Source organism: Dermochelys coriacea, chromosome 3, assembly GCF_009764565.3.
Source record: "Dermochelys coriacea isolate rDerCor1 chromosome 3, rDerCor1.pri.v4, whole genome shotgun sequence".
NCBI classification, from domain to species: domain Eukaryota; kingdom Metazoa; phylum Chordata; order Testudines; family Dermochelyidae; genus Dermochelys; species Dermochelys coriacea.
In genome coordinates, this window is record NC_050070.1 from 113066430 (window position 1) to 113084656 (window position 18227).

At 39.8% G+C, this 18227-nt stretch overlaps 1 protein-coding gene across 13 annotated transcripts in view; it reads left to right on the top strand.

Annotated features, from left to right (window-relative positions):
* Positions 1-18227, top strand: part of STXBP5 (syntaxin binding protein 5) — a 180108-nt gene that overhangs the window by 100860 nt on the left and 61021 nt on the right. For all 13 annotated transcript variants that reach the window (XR_006280024.1, XM_043511155.1, XM_043511154.1 and 10 more), the window contains 7 exons: positions 7461-7615; positions 9609-9681; positions 11980-12127; positions 12210-12277; positions 14049-14089; positions 15792-16012; positions 17131-17309. Coding sequence is in view for 12 of the 13 variants with exons in the window: in XM_043511155.1 (XP_043367090.1) it covers positions 7461-7615; positions 9609-9681; positions 11980-12127; positions 12210-12277; positions 14049-14089; positions 15792-16012; positions 17131-17309 (885 nt within the window). In the remaining variant the exon portion in view is untranslated. The remainder of the gene's footprint in view (positions 1-7460; positions 7616-9608; positions 9682-11979; positions 12128-12209; positions 12278-14048; positions 14090-15791; positions 16013-17130; positions 17310-18227) is intronic.

Here is an 18227-nt window from a genome sequence, read left to right on the forward strand (position 1 = left end):
GCTTGAGTCGTCAAGAGCAGAGTGGGGCACGTGCAATCACTCCAAAGAAGAAAAAGCGGTTACTGACCCTGCTGTTTCTTCCAGATGTGTTGCACACGTCCATTCCATGACACCTGCTCCTACCTCTCTGCATTGGAGTTTGTCCATCAAGAAGGAACAGGGTACACTATGGGGCAGTTGGATCCATTATGTTGGGACAAAAGTGCTGCACAAGGCGCTCAAGCAGCCACAACTGGTACCACTATGGGAAAATTTCTTACTGCATAGGCTGCACACACCAAGCCTGAAACATGTGCAAGACATATCAAAGAACAACAGTTACGGAAGTGTAGTAACTGTTTTTTTTTACATATGATGCCTTACAAGACACCTTTTATATACATGTTATGACAATAGTGTCAGTTGGGGTAGTGAGTGTGTCAGGCCAGATATGTGTTACAGTTGGCACTCAGCCAGTGGCTTGTAAGGTGACAACATTTTAAGAAAAAACATTGTCACACAGACAGTTCTGCCCCAGAGAGAGGATGAGAAACAGAACGAACCACATGTGAGATGTTAGTCATATTACTAAATGAGTGATACTGGATGTTGTTTAGTTTCTGTGACAATGAGCATGGTAAAAGAACCTATTTAGAATAAAACAGAACATCAGATCAGTCCGGCCTGTATTAAGCATCACTCATCTAGCTCTCATCTTTACCAATTTCATCCAGACACAGTGTGTGCCTGTTAACTATTTTGGCTAGGTCAGATGAAATCTAGATATAAAGCTGAATGTCATCAGCATAACAGGGTAACACATGTCTCACCTGTGTGGCCTCATTAGGCGTGCTCAGAACTGGACTATAGAGGCATCCTCTCTCTGTCTCTAGCCCAATTAATATGTATTATTTAATACAAAAACACAGCCCATATCTCCTTACTAACCGCCCCAATGGCCCCATATAAATGTTGAACAAGACAGGAGACGAGATGAAACCCCTGCAAAACTCCACACAAACACTATCAGAGAGGAAAAGTTTCTCACCACTGCCTTTTGAGAATACACTATAAGGACAGGGTTGTAATCATGTTGATCCACTAACTAGTCAAAATAGTCTCATGATCAGCTGTATAGAAGGCAGCTGATAGATTTAATGATATCTGCTCCATCATCAAGAAGAGAGTTACCAGTACAACCATTGCATTCTCTCTGACTCATATCCAGGTTGGTACATAGACCATGGTTACAGAGCTCTGAGACTGCTATTTTATATTCTATTCTAGATAGATTTTTGTACTGAGCTTATCACTGTAATATCTAATGTGAGAGATGTCTTGCTACAATGTTTTTAATAATCTTAACCAAAAAATGGAAGATTGGATTTACAGGGGGTAGTAGGATAGTCAGTGGGCCAGATTTATAAAGGGATTTAGGTACTTAAATTTTGTGGATCCACAAAACCCTCACTTAGCTCCTCATAACCCTATTGGTGCCGAAACTCATTCAGCATTTCTTATTGCTAGGGCCCTACCAAATTCACAGCCATGAAAAATAAGTCACGGACCATGAAATGCTGTCTTTTGTGTGCTTTTACCCTATACTATACAGATTTCACAGAGGAGACCAGCGTTTCTCACACTGGGGATCCTGATCCAAAATGGAGTTGCAGGGGGGTTACAAGGTTATTTTAGGTGGGTTGTGGTATTACCACCCTTCCTTCTGCACTGCCTTCAGAGCTGGGTGGCTGGAGAGTGGTGGCTTTTGGCCCGGCGCTCAGTTCTGAAGGCAGTGTTTCCCCCCAGCATCAGTGCAGAAGTAAGGGTGACAATACCATACCATGCCACCCTTACCCCTGTGCTGCTGCCTTCAGAGCTGGGTGGCCAGAGAGTGGTGGCTGCTGACTGAGGGACCAGCTCTGCAGGCAGCAGCACAGAAGTAAGGGTGCTGCTGGCAGCAGCTCTGCCTTCAGAGCTGGGTTCCAGGCCAGCAACCGCTGCTCTCCAGCTGCCCAGCACTGAAGGCCGTGCCGCTGCCTGTAGCAGTGCAGAAGTAAGAGTAGTAGAACTGTAACCCCCACTACAATAACCTTGCAACCACCCCATAACTCCTTTTTTGAGTCAGGACCCCTACAGTTCCACTCTGTGTGAAATTTCAGATTTAAATAGCTGAAATCATGAAATTTATAATTTTTAAAATCCTATGATAGTTTAATTGACCAAAATGGACCGTGAATTTGGTAGGGCCCTAGTTATTGCTGTAACTAGTTTCTGCCTCTGGTCCTATAGTGCTAGCTCAGGCAGATGTCCAGACTCTATCTCATGCCTAAGACTCAGTACAATCCTCAAACCAGGTGAAGATGGGCAGGATAACACATGTCTCACCTGTGCGGCCTGATCCGTTTGGCATGCTCAGAACTGGACTATAGAAGCATCCTCTCTCTGTCTCTAGCCCATTTAGCATGTATTGTCTAATACAAATGGAATGGCTTCAGCAGGAGAGACTGAGAGACACCCATATCAGAATATTCCATAGTCCAGTGGTTTGGCACTCACTTGAGAGGTGAGAAACCCCTATTAAAATCCTTTTTCCTCATCAGGCAGAGGCGGGAGTTGAACTGGGAGTGCCATACCTGGGTGAGTACTCTAATCACTGGGCTAAAGGTTATAAAGGAGGCCACTTCTGTCAGCTATCCCCACCCTGGCAGTTTTGTGCAAAGGGAGGCAGACATCTAAGGTGCTGTTGCAAGAACAAGAGAGAGGATTTCTGGCTGTGGATCTCAAACAAAGATAGGTGCCTCCCTGCAGCTCTCACTTAAGTACCTAACTCTGGGAGAGGCACAGGATTTAGGACACACTCCTCTCATCACCATCTCTTTGACTAACCTACACAGCATCCTATCTGGCTTGCTGGTTTTTGTGGATCCCATTTTCAGATACCTATCTCTACCTATGCATTGTGTATGGAGCCTAGGCACCTAACCCAGGATTTTTGGATTTCAATGATTTTTTCAAAGTGTCAAAAAGTTGCATGTTGCCATGCCTTTCTCTTTGCAGATCCAAGCAATGGCTTCTTGAGCAGTGGCCATATTAAAGTAAGAGAAGCTATCAATCTATTGACAGATTTCAGAGTAGCAGTCATGCTAGTCTGTATCCGGAAAAAGAAAAGGAGTACTTTTGGCACCTTAGAGACTAACAAATTTATTTGAGCATAAGCTTTCATGAGCTATTGTGATTCAATGTTTCCCGGGGACATATTGTATCCAGTGTTAAAATTACTGCTGATTTTGATGATGGTTGAATAAGAAGGAAAAAAAAAAAGGTATCCCATTGCCTAGGTATGTATTCAACTATGTTTCACTCTTGCAATTTTATTGAAGGAAATGTAAACTTGTGCTTATTTGGTATGAAAAAAGTGTGTGTGTGTGTGTGTGTGTGTGTAAAAATTTAAAATATTGTAATATAGGTGAAATGACTTTCCAGTAATTTAATGGAAAGTCCATAATCTGCTTTCCCAAGGGAAAGGGGTCAATTTTTCCATGAAGTAGAACTAATTTCTTTGTCTTGTTCAGTCGTATAAAGAAGTTAATTAAACAGTAGGAATTTAATTTACGTGATAGTTACACCATCTCCAGATAAGTATAAAACTGATATATGGCTAGAATTGGATCAGGTGAGCTGCCTTTGTTTCAAAAAGCTATTCATTTTTATTGTAAGTAATCAGACAATCATCAAAAGCTGAATCATCAACTTCAGGAGAGCGTTAGTAGATTTATTTAGCTGAGTGTTTTTACAATACTCAAGTTTTTGTTGTGGGCCTTTAAATAAAGGGACACTGTCAACTCAAAAATTTAAAATGTCCACTTAAGAAATGGCTTACAAGTAGTTTCTGGTATATACTTCCTCTTAGGTCTTGCTGCCATTTTTGTGGTTTTATAATCATACTTTATCTTCAAAATATTTTTCTCCTGTTGCTGTGTGAAAAGCCCAAACAAATAAAACATTGAAACTTGGCTAAACATTATACTGTCAAATACACCAAGAAAACAAATTGAGAAATAGTAAAAAAAAAAAATTTTCATCTTTTACAGTATAGTTAACTTAGATGTCCACAGTAAGTTTTTAAAAAGTGAGTTTGATAGTGTCACTTCAAATAAAAAAAACAAAAATAATTGGAGAAATGGGTTTACTTTATATTTCTATAATTCAAGACCACTTTGCATATTTGTGTTAAGAGTTAACTATATATTTTAAAGAAGTAAATAACAAAGAACAACCAAATGGATTTTTAATCACCTATGTAATTGTTATAATGAAGCAATAAAAAATTAACTAAAACTGAAATTAGTAGTGTTGCCAGTATTTTTATGGATTAGCATACCTAACAATGTGTTAGTGTCATTCAGTTATGAACAATATTCTGTTTTCAGATACAGGTGGAAAGCTTGTGCTGAAGTTAAGGGAAAAATTGTTCTCGTGTTTGAAAATGCTAAATATCTGATTTTATTCTCAAATCACTCTAAAATATGTATGCATTTCATTAAAAAATAAATGTTAAATATTTTTATTTTCTATTTGTAACAAACTTTTTGTTGCCAGCATTGGCCTGTTCAGTAAATGTAATTTACTCTAATATCTCAATGTAGTATATATAACTTTGCCTCAAGTAATACTGTTTGCACATTCACTTACTATGTAGTCAATTAGTCCATTTCCATTTCATTCAAAATGAAGTTCTTTCACCTTCTATCACTTACATTAAGCACCTGATGTTCCATAATTGTATGAGAACATTGCTGTTCTATTTCCATTCTACAGAATGGGGAAAAAAAAGTATTTACTCCTTCTTATTAAGTTATATTGCTGTACTTTGAAATACTTTGTGAATATAAGCTAGCAACATCACCCTACCACATTAGATCCATTAGTATTTCAGGTCTAGTATCCTGGACCTGTCTCTCAGATAGATACTTATATACTATATATAGATACTTATATATGAGATACTCTCATATATGATACTTTGGGAAGAAGGGAAACTTAAAGCACTTAACTCCACAGTTCAACACATGGTGCCATATGGAAGGGAGAAAAATGTCTTTTTAACCACTGGGGTAATCAGCAGTACATCATATGGTTTGAGATTTGATTATTGTTTATTAATTTTGAGGGACTAACTGGGCCCAGAGAGTTAAAGATGTTAATGTGACTTTGTCACTGCACAACATTAAACAGTTATAAAAGGCTTTGGGTATTGGAATACAGCGACTTCTGCCTGCTTAGTCCTATGGCAAACACATCATTAAAATTTTGAACTATGAATTAAAGATACAGAAAAAGAGGGAAAAGCTTTTAAAAAGTAAGGTATGAAGCAAGGCTTTTATTTGCACAATATTATTCCCTTTAGCTAGTAGAGGAAGAAAGAAAAAAAACCTTTTCTAACAAGTTTTTTAGATGGTATTAAATATGTTGATAACTGGCCTTTTGGGTAAGAGAAGTTAGTTGAGATGGGCTGGAGCTGATGCTGTTGCTACTCTTAAAGTCTGATCCTACTCCTAGAAAACAAAACGAGAAGCTTACACAAAAGGGGAAAGAAATGTGCAACAAAAATTGAGCTTCCATCTCTGTGGCTGATTGACTTGCAGCCTCACTGCTGGAGAGAAATAGGCCCAGCACACATTCCGATCAGCCATTCCAAGTCCTGGCAAACTGGTACCTGCATCTGGCTGTTTTAGGGCACTGTTTTGAATTGCTTCTTTGGTCACAGGTTCACAGTAGTGTTGCAAAATATACAGTCTTTACTATCTAAGCCAGACTCTTACTAAACAGAAAACAAATGGAAAGAGACAGGAAAGAGAAGAAATAAGGTAGGAAAGGAAAATTACACAGTAAGGAAGGATGTGGGATGGTGCAGGAACCAAAGCCTTACATACCAGGTGGTGTTTGGGATCTAGCCAGAGCCAGTGAAGGATTCCTTTCCTCTGGATTCTTTTCTCTGACTTTTGGTCTCATCTGGACATCTCTCAGGATTAGGACAACAAAGGGCTGACTGCCACAGTGAATCCTTGGGTCCCCGGAGAGGGTGTGCAGCCTTGATGGTGAAGCTTGTCTCTTCTGGTTCACTCATCTCTCAGCTAACAGTTGGTTAGATTTTTCTCCCCCAAAATCTCTAAGGACCTCAAAAAAGAGCTCGTTTGCTCATTATTTTGTCCACCAATTAAGCCTAACTTCCAACACAACAATTTTGGTTAATTGATTTCCTGTCCCACACTTTTAATTTTTAACAGGTTTCAAAAAAGAACTAGATAAGTACATGGAGGATAGGTCCATCAATGGCTATTAGCCAGGATAGGCAGGGATGGTGTCTGTAGTCTGTTTGCCAGAAGCGGAAATGGGCAACGGGATGGATCACTTGATGATTACCTGTTCTGTTCATTCCCTATGGGGTACCTGGCATTGGCCACTGTTGGAAGACAGGATACTGGGTTAGATGGACCTTTGGTCTGACCCAGCATGACTGTTCTTATGAGGAAATATTAAGAATATCAAGTCTTGTCTTTGCTGGCAAGTTAAAAAAAAAACACACAAAAACAAAAAACAAAAAAACAACCTGGCGTGCAAGTATTCTTAGCCCCCCCAGCCCCCAAGCAGTGCTGGTTCTAGCAAATCTGGGGCTCCCTGCATGACTATTGGATCAGAGTCCTGAACTCTGCTAATAAGATTAAATGTGCAACTTTTTCTCTGATTCCTAACCCAAATCCATATACTGTATCCGAGCTTTATGTGATGTGCTATGGGGCAGAATAAATAAAGCACTCAGAATAGGTGAGTTTTTGTAGAGATTTAGGGGTACATTGGATAAAAGTTTTTTGTTAATTGGAAAGAAGGGGACATCTGTGAAGTATATCAGGCGGGCCAGTTATAAAAGAGGAGACATCCTGTTACTCCAAAGGGCTCAACCTATTATGACCATAGAGCTTTGTAAGTCCAAAGTAGTTTATACTCCAAATTCCACAATAAGGAGACTTAAGTTATAAACATCATAGTACTATTTCAACCCATCTCTGATAGGATCCTCTGATTTGGGGTGTCCATGCAGCTGGATGTTTGACAGCACATCCTGCACTGGCTCTGCCATTAACTGAGAGGACATAGACAATGTCTTTTGCAGAGAACTCTTCTCCCAAACCTGTGTCAGGAAGTAAAGTTATGTACGTGTTAACAAAACCAAAAAAAATGTTAGTTTCTGACAATCCATTCCCCTTCAGTTGCTCAGATTATAGCACTTAACTCTGACCTCCATCAATAGCCAAAGTTACAGACCAAGTACACACCGTGTGGACAGCTATTTCCAGTTACTCAAAATGTATCTACCATTAGTTGTGTCCTCTTCAACTTATATTATGGGGCAGTGGGAAAACTGATCACACTTTCCTTTTCAGTATACCTTTCATAGTCATAAATGCCTGTTTTATTTCCAGGGAGCCTTTCATCATTCTGTCGGGAGGCTTGTCATATGATACTGTAGGAAGAAGACCCTGTTTAACAGTCATGCATGGGAAAAGCACTGCTGTGCTAGAAATGGATTATTCTATTGTTGATTTTCTAACCCTCTGTGAAACTCCATACCCTAATGGTAGGTTCTGTAAAGGTTATACTTTTACCCATTCTCTTTGTAGCTTTACTCTGCCAGAATGCTCCTTACTGCTTCTGCCTCATTATTATATCTCTGTGAGGGACAGGCCTGGAACAATAATGTCTGTTGTAGCTATTGTCTATCAAGTTTTGTTTCAGCATTCTTTTAAAGGTGAAATAGGTTTCATAATAAACCCCAACATCAATTATAATGTTCTGGAAAAGAATTAGTAATTACATGTGGTTTTCTCCTTTTAAAAAAAATACAATTTATTAAAATGTGCATTCATACAAGCATTTATAAAATACATCTGTATGCATTACAATGCAAAGACAGTTATAAATAATATTAATAATGATTAGCACTTACCCAGGCCTTTTAATCTACAGTGATTGTGTAAATATTTACTAATTATTGTAACATTCCTATGAGGTTGGTAAGTAAATTATTCATGTTTTACAGGCAGGAAACCTCCATCAGAGATTAAGTAGTTTGCCTCAATTGATAGAGAGAGCACAATGTTTCTTCTGGGATTAGAAATTGGTTTCTAGTACTATGTTCTATGCTCAGGCCATTAGAATACATCTCTGTATTGTCTGTCAGAAATGCAGTGTACCCATTGAAGAAATACCTTTTGGAGATCATTAGAATGTCAATACATCTAATGGGTAAATTTTCAGTGTTGAAATGTTAGATATTATATCACATGATCAGAATAGAGATCACTGTAAAAATGAGGAGTTGAAGCATGTCAGCAATATATTCAAACTGATGTTTTAAATGAAAGCATTATATTATTTTTGTGCCTGTTCTGGGGCTTGCGATTGGAAAAAGAAATGAAACTTCATAAGGGAGAAAAGTTTGTGACATCCCCACTCTGGGAAGTCACCTGCCATGTCTCAAGACCCAGAGTTATTCAAAGCAGTAAACCTTCAGTGTTTAGGTCAGTTATCCACAGATTTAAATGTTTTAAACCATGGTTACAAAAGACCCCTGTCACATATCCTTCTATCCTCTATTTCCATTAGCTGGAGCAACCACTGAACTTGCTGGTTCATTTCTGTTTTCCTCATCTTGTTGGTTGTTAGTTAATTAATTAAATAAAAATAGCTGTTAGTATAGTTACTACTGGATGAGGATTTGGAGTGGTGGTAGGCTGATACTGAACTACTGTGAACTCTTAGCCATAAATTTGGGTATAAGTGTATCTCGGAGGTCCCAATGGTGGACATTGAGACACAGCAAGGTTCATTTAAGAGTACTTCTTGTACTAGCAATATATTTGTAGCAGACCAGTATTTTCAATGTTTTGGTGGTGGGACTTGCATCTTGTTCACTCAGTCTTACCTGTAAACTTTTTGCCAAAGGCTGAAAGGATAGAGGTGCAGTTGACCAACCAGGAAGAACAAGATCTGTCCAAGCAAGTATTTCACACTTAAAACATTGTGGTTCATGTGCTCTCCACAGAAATCCTAGTTTGCAGGCATTCGTGGCTCAGAATGTCTGGCCTACTCCAAGTTAAAATTCTGGAATTGCCTTTTAATGCTTCAGATTCTGGTACCACACTGGTGCTCCTTTCAGGTGAACAGTCTTCAGTTCCTTTTGTAAATTAGGTCACTTACTGTTTCCTAATCTCACACAGTGAAGATACAAGGAATCAATTCTGTGAGGGGAAATAAGGTTACTGTTAGTAACTGGTGTTCTCTGAAAATATTGCTTTTGCAGATCAAAACACCTTCCTTCCCACCTTTTCTCAGTGTTTTAAAATGGATTTAATTGAGAGGGAGAGGAAATGAAGATAGGTGGATGAGGTCTTTACAACCTCAATTTTGAACATACAGATTTGTGAATACCTGTGCATACTCTAATGGTGTTATTGCTTATTGCTAGTAAAGTGTGTGGTACGCAATCTCCTGCAGTGTGGACTGCTGAGCCTATATGTTAGGAGAACTAAAATGACTAATATGTAATCTTTCTTTTTGTCTGTTTTTAGATTTTCAGGAACCATATGCTGTGGTAGTTCTTCTAGAAAAGGATTTGGTACTTATAGACCTTGCACAAAATGGGTAAGAATCTAGGGTGTAATGGCGGGTATATGGAATGTCTACTTGAAGGCAGGCAGCTGTGTATCCATTTGATGTCGCCTATCAATGCTCCACTTGCAAATGAAAATAATTTTTAATGACGCTTACTGGAACTTACTAAAACTTCCAATGGACTCTTGACAAACAAATCCTTTTAAAGAGCATCTAATTTTCTGTTCTACATTTTGGTTTTAAGGACTAGATTTTATTTAAAAAATTTCTATTTCCATATTTTTATAATCACAAAGAACTTCTGAGTATGGCCTACTCTTTGGCAGGTGTAACATGGCATACGTTTATAATTGAGTATAATGTTCTATTTCTGCCAAGTTTGTCTTCCAGCTAATGAGAGAACTTTTAGTGATTTCATTCATGCTAAGCCCATCGGGAGAAAGTTCTTTGATGCCCTGCACCTAGCAGCCAGTAGTCTGCTAGCATGTTAGTATTTTGCTAAGATTGTAAACTCTTTGGACAAGGATTGCCTTTTTGTTCTGTTTTTGTATAATGTCTAGCAAACCAGAGTTCTGGTCCATCTATGTGCTATAGTAATACAAATAATTAATATTAATAGTTATCTTAAGTAGGGTTGCCAACTTTCTACTCGCACAAAACTGAACACCCTTGCCCTGCCCCACCCCTCCTCTGAGGCCTCACCCCCTGCTCACTCCATCCCCGCCTCCCTCTGTCACTCACTCTCCTCACCCTCACTCACTCATTCATTTTCACCAGGCTGGCTCAGGGGGTTGGATGGGGATGAGGACTCCGGCTGGGGTGCAGGCTCTGGGGTGGGGCCAGGGATGAGGGGTTTGGGGTGCAGGAGGAGGCTACAGGCTGGGGGGTGGAGCCAAGAGGTTTGGAGTAGGGGAGGGTGCTCCAGACTGGCAGTGCGGGTTCTGAAATGTGGGAGGGGGGTACGGGCTCTGGACTGGTGGTGCGGGTTCTGGAATGGGGCCAGAAATGAGGTATTCAGAGGGGGGAATCTGAGCTTGGGCTAGGGGTTTGGAGTGCAGCAGGGGCCTCTGGGCTGAGGCAGGGGGTTGGGTTGTGCGGAGGCGATGAGGGCTCCAGTTGGGGCTGCAGACTCTGGGGTGGGCGTGAAGGGTTTGGGGTGTAGGATTGTGCTCCAGGTTGGGAACGAGGGGTTTGGAGGGCGGGAGGGGGATATGGGCTGGGGCAGGGAGTTGGGGCACTGGAGGGGGTCAGGGGTGCAGGCTCTCGGCAACCCTTACCTCAAATAGCTCCTGGAAGCAGCCGCATGTCCACCCCTTCGGCTCCTACATGGAGGTGTGGCCAGGCGGCTCTGCCCACTGCCCCCTCTTCGGGCTGCCCCCACAGCTCCCAATGGCCACAGTTCCTGGCCAATGAGAGCTGCAAAGCCGGTGCTTGGGATGGGGCCAGCGCCTGGAGCTCCCTGGCTGCCCCTACGCTAGGAGCTGGAGGGGGGACATGCCGCAGTTTCCGGGAGCCACGCTGAGCCATGGCAGACAGGGAGCCTGCCTTAGCCCGCTATGCCACCAACCAGACTTTTAATGGCTCTGTCAGCAGTGCTGACTGGAGCCACCAGGTCACCTGGCAACCCTAATCTTAAAGTCAGCATCCTTAGTCCACATGTTGAAATAATTTTCTTTATTTAGGGGAATTGATTTGTGTGTGTCTATTTATTTAGAGAAATTGGGCAAAACCTGCTAGGTAATGAAGGTTGAGTGAGGCAGTTTAAGATACCTGACTGAAAAGAGAGCAAGATTTTAAAAAAGGAAGTTGAGGCTTCAGACCTACCTCCTAGAAGCATAGACTCAAGAGTCAGAAATCAGCTTTTATCTGCAGAGCACAAGAACTAGAGCTCAGTAACTTACTTTTTCATTTCTGCTGCTACAGAACCATTAAGAAGTAGTCTCTACAGTGACGATTTAAAAAACTTACATTACAAGGATAGTAAATACCTTTTCAACGTCTTCATCAGCTGAGCAAGCAACCTTTGCAGAGTGCAATAGCTGCATTTAATTGTTTTACTCTGTAGGCATATTTATTATTTGTTGTTTATGCATAATGCTACCCAGTGTGTGCTAAATATTTTTCAGACAGACAAGAAGGCATCGTTCCTGCCCTAAGAAGCGGACAATCCAGTCTGCACTATTTCTTTAACTTACTTGGCAGATAGTAAAGTTATACAAATATTTTTTTAAGTAAATTGACAGGCTTCAGTGCTTCATGTATATTCTGGGTCAAATTGGCCATTTTTCTTTCGTTGGATTAACAATTTTTCTCTTTTCTCCAATAAAGGTATCCTATATTTGAGAATCCCTATCCTTTGAATATACATGAATCTCCTGTTACCTGTTGTGAATATTTTGCTGATTGTCCTGTGGACCTCATTCCTGCACTTTATTCAGTTGGGGCTCGACAGAAACGTCAAGGTTACAGTAAAAAGGTACGTATAGTGTGCATATGCTTATTTGATAATGCCAGTGTAAAGTGTCATTTATTTCAATCTGTTATTATTAATCTTATAGGAATGGCCTATCAGTGGAGGCAACTGGGGTTTGGTCACTCAGAGCTACCCAGAGATAATTATTACAGGGTAAGTGATAAGATAGTATACTAACTTACTCAAAATAAGTAGAGTGCATTTTTATAGTTCATATTCACGTAACCTGTAGAAAACAAAATAATTTGTATGGGGGGGGTGAATAATTAATGGAATGTACAGAAAACTCATTACCTTAAAAAAAAAAAAAAAAAAAAAAAAAAAAAAAAACCCCTACAAGTAATAGCTTTTGAATAACACAGTGAAAAAATATGGTTAATATGTATCTATTACGTACACTGGGGGGTGATATTCTGTCTGTGCAACTCTATCAAAATGTTTGGAGTTAAAACAAAGTGAAGCCAACTATATGTTGAAAAGAGAACCATAGCCTCATGCAAAAGCAGGATGGGAGCAGAGTCATTGTTACCAACTTGCTTTTGTGGGAGATTCTCATCTTGTCAGATAATTTGTAGCCAATTACTAAAATACCTGATATGTTGTTGCATATTACATAATATATCTAGAAACAACAGTTATTTATGCTCTTTGCAAAATAAATACACTTTTTCTTCCTGGATTCCTTCATTGTACTTTCTTGTCTGTAGTACCCATCATTGTTACAATAACAGAATCATTGAATTGTAGGGTGGAAGATGCCACATGTCGTCTAGTCAATCCCCTCGCGCTAAAGCAGGATCAAGCATACATAGACCATCCCTGAGAAGTGTTTGTCTAATTTGATCTTAAAAACCTCCAACAGAGATTCCACAACCTCCCTAGCTTACCTGATCCAGTGCATAACTATTGTTATAATTATAACTATAATATTATAATTCCAGTCAGGAGGTGTATCCACTAGAATAAGCTGCCACCCTCAAATATATTGCATTTGCTTGTTGTCACTAATTCTTAGATATATTTTCCTTTGCTATTTATAGCTCTTTGATAATATTTAAACTATTTTAATTGACATCATAGGCTTTCTTGAAACACTGCTTTTAAATATATGTTCATGTTTAGATAGCTGTTGAGTTCAGTAATCAAAGGATTACCCACCTGTCAGTTTTTTTCTTTTAAATGAGAATAAGTTCCAACAACTCCACTCTAAAGGAGTAGCAGGAAAAACAGTCAAAAGGGGTTCTGAAAGACCAGGCAGGACAGCACTGGAAGAATGTGAGCAGAACAAAACATTTTATTATTGTATATTTCTTTAGCACCCAAACGCACCAATCAGAATTAGGAATCCATTGAGCTAGGCATTGCACAGAAATTCAGAAGGATGCTGTCCCTGCTTAGAAGATCTTAGTCTGACTTTATGCAATGCTTCTGTAGAACATGCGGGTCCCAGCACATTAGAGAGACAAGGTGGGTGAGGTAATATGTTTTATTGGATCAACTTCCTGTTGCTGAAAAAGACAAACTTTCGAGCTTGGTTCAGTAAAAGGTACTTCATCCATCTTGTCTCCCTATTAGTCTGTGATTGACATTTTCAGAGAGGTCTAAACAAATTAGATGCCTGTGCCTAATCCCTATTGAACTTGAATTGATTTGGGCACACAACTCTCTTAGAAAAATTCAGAACTCTTAAAATGTCTCAAGCTGTGTACCAGAAATTGAGGCACCTGAAATTACTAAGCACTTCTTTGCCATCATAGCTACTGGTAGTGCAACAGAGGCATAATGCTAATCAGAATATTAGCTCTGTGGTTTATGCTAAATCATTAACGAAATCTAGTCTAAATCTTCCCTACTCATTGCTAACCCCCTTATTTTTTCCAAGAACATGTTTTTTTTAATTTTTAATTTTTTTTTTATTTCATAGGCATGCTGATGGGTCAATCAAGTTTTGGGATGCCTCTGCAAGTAAGTATTTTAAATAATTATCCTAACTTACTCAGAGAGCCAAAGAGTTCTCTAAACTTGCATGTTTCTGTAGTATAATAGCTGGCAAGTTGTCCTCATGTTATCTGCTTCACACACTGTCAGTGCCTTATGTTAATCTTTGAATTGTAATACACTTAACTTGGGTTTATTAATTTTTTTTTTAATAATTTAGTGTTTGATTGATTTTTACTCCCCAAAAGAAAACTAATTATTAGAACAGGCTGGAACAAGAAATGGGAATTTTGACATTCTTAAAACCTTTGTCTTATTTTCCTGGAGTTCTCCTCTATTGGCACATAGATATGAGAAAGGAGAGAGGAGAAGGGCAGGAAAACCAGTGGAATTTTAGTGAGGCACCTCTGTCTATGTCAGGGGTCGACAACCTTTGAGAAGTGGTGTGCCAAGTCTTCATTAATTTAAGGTTTTGCATGCCAATAATAAATTTTACATTTACAGGGCCCCCAACGGAATCCCAGACTGGCAGTGGGCTGAGCAGTGCCAACGTCTGGGGCCCCGGCTGGCAGGATCTGGCAGATGGAACCCCAGACCGGCAGCGTAGGCAGCAGATGGAACCCCAGACCGGCAGTGGGATGAGTGGCTCAGCCTGCTGCCAGTCTGGGGTTCTGTCTACCGCCCGCGCGGCAAGTCTGGGGTCCCAGACGCCAGCCCCGCTCATCCTGCTGCTGGCCTGGATGGACGGAAACCTGGGCCAGCAGCAGGCTGAGTGGGGCTGGCAGAAGGGACCCCAGCTGGCAGGGGCTGGCGGACATAACCCCAGACCAGCAATGTGGGCGGAAGACAAAACCTCAGACCGGCAGCGCACTAAGCTGCTCAGCCCGCTGCCAGTCTGGGGTTCCGGCCACCAGCCCCGCTCAGTCACTGCCAGCCTGGGCTTCCTTCCATCCAGGCTGGCAGCGGGCTGAGCGGGGCCGGCAGCCAGGACCCTGGCTGGCAGCAGAGTGCCACTAAAAATCAGCTTGCTTGCTGCCTTTGGCACACATACTGCAGGTTGCCGACCCCTGATCTATATTTTGTTCTTTCTAATGCAAAAAATAACAAGTGTATATTTATAAAATATAAGTTCATGATAAAAGCAGCTAGAAATAGTTGTTTCCCACAATTCTTGCTAGCAAAGCACAGAAAATAATTAATTGCATCCATAAATGCACCCAAATAATTCAGTGGTCCTAAGCTTAAAGAGTAAACTATTTCTGAAACAGTTTTGAATTAGAAGAGCATTGTTGACACTAGTATGCAAATAAGTACATACACATATTTAGGGTCATGTTGTGTCACTGGTATTCAAGCACAGCTCAAAAGGGAGAAGTTTATCCTTTATATGTTGTAGGAGTACTACATTTCTTGCTGCATGGATATCCTGTTTTGTAACTCTTCCATCTTCACCTGATTTCTTTCTAGGAAAAATTAACTGATTTTAGCCTAGATTAATGAAGTTCTAAGGGCTTTTTCATTTTTAAATGTCTAAATGTGGATATATTTTCATGAAAGAACTGAGAATGTTAACACTGTGTAACCCTGCTTCTATGCTTCCCTCTTGCTGAAAATTGTTTTTGGTAACCTTTGTAAAGGGAAAAAGGCGACAAAAAGGAGAAATGAATTAGAGAAAGATATCTGTTTAAATTGAAAACTAACTTTGTTGTATATTCTTATTTATTCCTAGTAACACTGCAAGTACTTTACAAGCTTAAAACAGCTAAAGTATTTGAAAAATCACGAAATAAGGATGACCGGCCAAACACAGATATAGTAGATGAAGATCCATATGCCATTCAGATCATCTCATGGTGTCCAGAAAGTAGGATGCTGTGCATAGCAGGAGTTTCTGCACATGTCATTATTTACAGGTTCAGCAAACAGGAAGTGACAACAGAAGTCATTCCGGTAATACTATCACTTTTTTTATTTGTATGGATTTTGGCTGTAATAGAAATATATTGATAATTTGGATTTTTATCATGATTCATCCTGTTGGTTAAATTTTCATACGTAGGAGATGTTCAAAACTAGGAGCAGCTTCTTGCAAAAAAAAAAAAAATTGAATACAAGTTTTATTACCCTAGTTATATCTTTCTATAGGAGTTGGATGTGTGTTTTTAATAGGCCCAATTCAGCAAACCACTAAAGCCCCTGCTTAACTTTTTAACTTCATTGGCACTTAAGCATGTGCTTAAGTTCCTCTACTGGTTCCTAGTCAGGTTCCTATACCAGTTAAAGGTTTTGGTTCTAATTTAAAAAGCAATTGATGGATCAAATCCAAGCTGAATCAACGGTCAAATTTCAATCGTGAACCACTGCTTTGGGTGAGAGCAGGAGACAGAGTCTCTAGGGGATCTGGCAATAGAACAGTCTTCCAGAGAGATCTGATAAATCCAAAGTCTGACTGTCTTCAGGAAATGTTGTAAGGCTTTTCTCTTTGGGAAAGCCTTTGCACCATAAATGACACTCACCATTCAAAGACCTCTTTTATTCCACTCTTAACCTCCACCATTCATAGGCCCTGATTTTTAAAGGTATTTAGGTGTTGCTGCAAGTTCAGTGTCACAATGCATAGCTGATTCAGGAGCCTAAATCTGTTTCATAAGGGATTTAGGCACTTAAGAGTCAAAATCCCATCGACTGTTAAGGGATTTTGCCTTCCAAGTACCTAAATCCCTTCTGAAAATGAGATTTAGGCAAATCAGTTAGGCATTATGACACTGAAAGTACAGCAACACCTAAATATCTTTAAAAATCTGAGCCTTGGCCCTTATGTATGTAGTATTTAATTTTTGTTCAGCAAAGAGCTGCAAAAAGTGATGATATTTTTAAACTGCTTTTCTATACAAAAGCAGACCTGACGTACTGATTGTCCATTTGAGTTTTTATTAGCACTTTACTTAATTCACATATACATTTCTGTGGCTTTCAAGAGGCAAATGTGGGAATCAAAGGAGAGTGGTTTTCGTCGAGAAGAAAGATAGTGTATTTTATTGTTGCTTTTGCTTTGGTTTAATTTACAGATGCTTGAAGTACGGCTGTTGTATGAAATAAATGACATAGAATCTCCAGAGGGTGAGCAAGTGCCACCGTTGCCAACTCCAGGCACAGGTTCCAATCCTCAGTCCATTGCCCCCCAGTCACATCCATCTACGAGCAGCAGCTCATCTGATGGGCTCCGTGATAATGTCCCATGTTTAAAGTAAGTGTAAGAACATGGAAATTTTATTTTATTTTGTTTATAATATTGTATCTTTTCATTGATCATAAACTTGACAAGACTATACTGACATAAGTGCTTGTGTGCGTTCATATTACGATACAAAATCTATTATAGCCTTTGGACAATCCTATACTGACTAAGGCAACATTTTGCAAACTTGAGAAAGTTGAGCCCCATTTCAGGAATCTGAAACCTATCAAGAGCACAAGAATACCCCACCCTCCTCGCACATATGCACACGTACAGAAACTCTGCCATCTGTTGTTTAAGAGTACCTATAGTAATTTTACATACCCCGTTCCCAGTTAGTCTTTAATGCCCCCTCAGTGGCTATGCTCCACACTTAGGGAAATGCTGATATAAATCATAATATACGTGCTCTCTTTTCTAAAATGTTTTGATTAGAAAGTAGTTAAGTGTTGACACCGGTATCATGGTATCTGATTTCACATCCATTGAAATGAATGGGGCTGTTCACACCACAGAATTGTTATCTAAGGCTCTCTGCAGCCTCAGGGAGACATGTCTACATTGGTTACACTTGCTTCATGGTTTTTAAAGTTTTATTTGCAACCATACTAATTAGTTTAAACTGGATACAAATAAGTCTCCGAGACTGGAGAACAACTGAGACCTCTTTTTTTTGCACACACTAACGCGCGCACGCACCACATGCTCTTCAAGCCCCGCTAGGTGTTGTGACACAAACTTTGGGAAACATTGGTCTGAAGGATGGAATAGATGACGTGTTCTAATGGATCTTTTCAGATCTGTTTTCTGATATTAGAAGTGATCATAGATGTATCATCTGTTCCATCGATTAATTATAAATACAGTAGCAAACATGATTTTTTATGAGAGTTCATTTGAGACCATAGTGATTGTCTGGTTTCACCC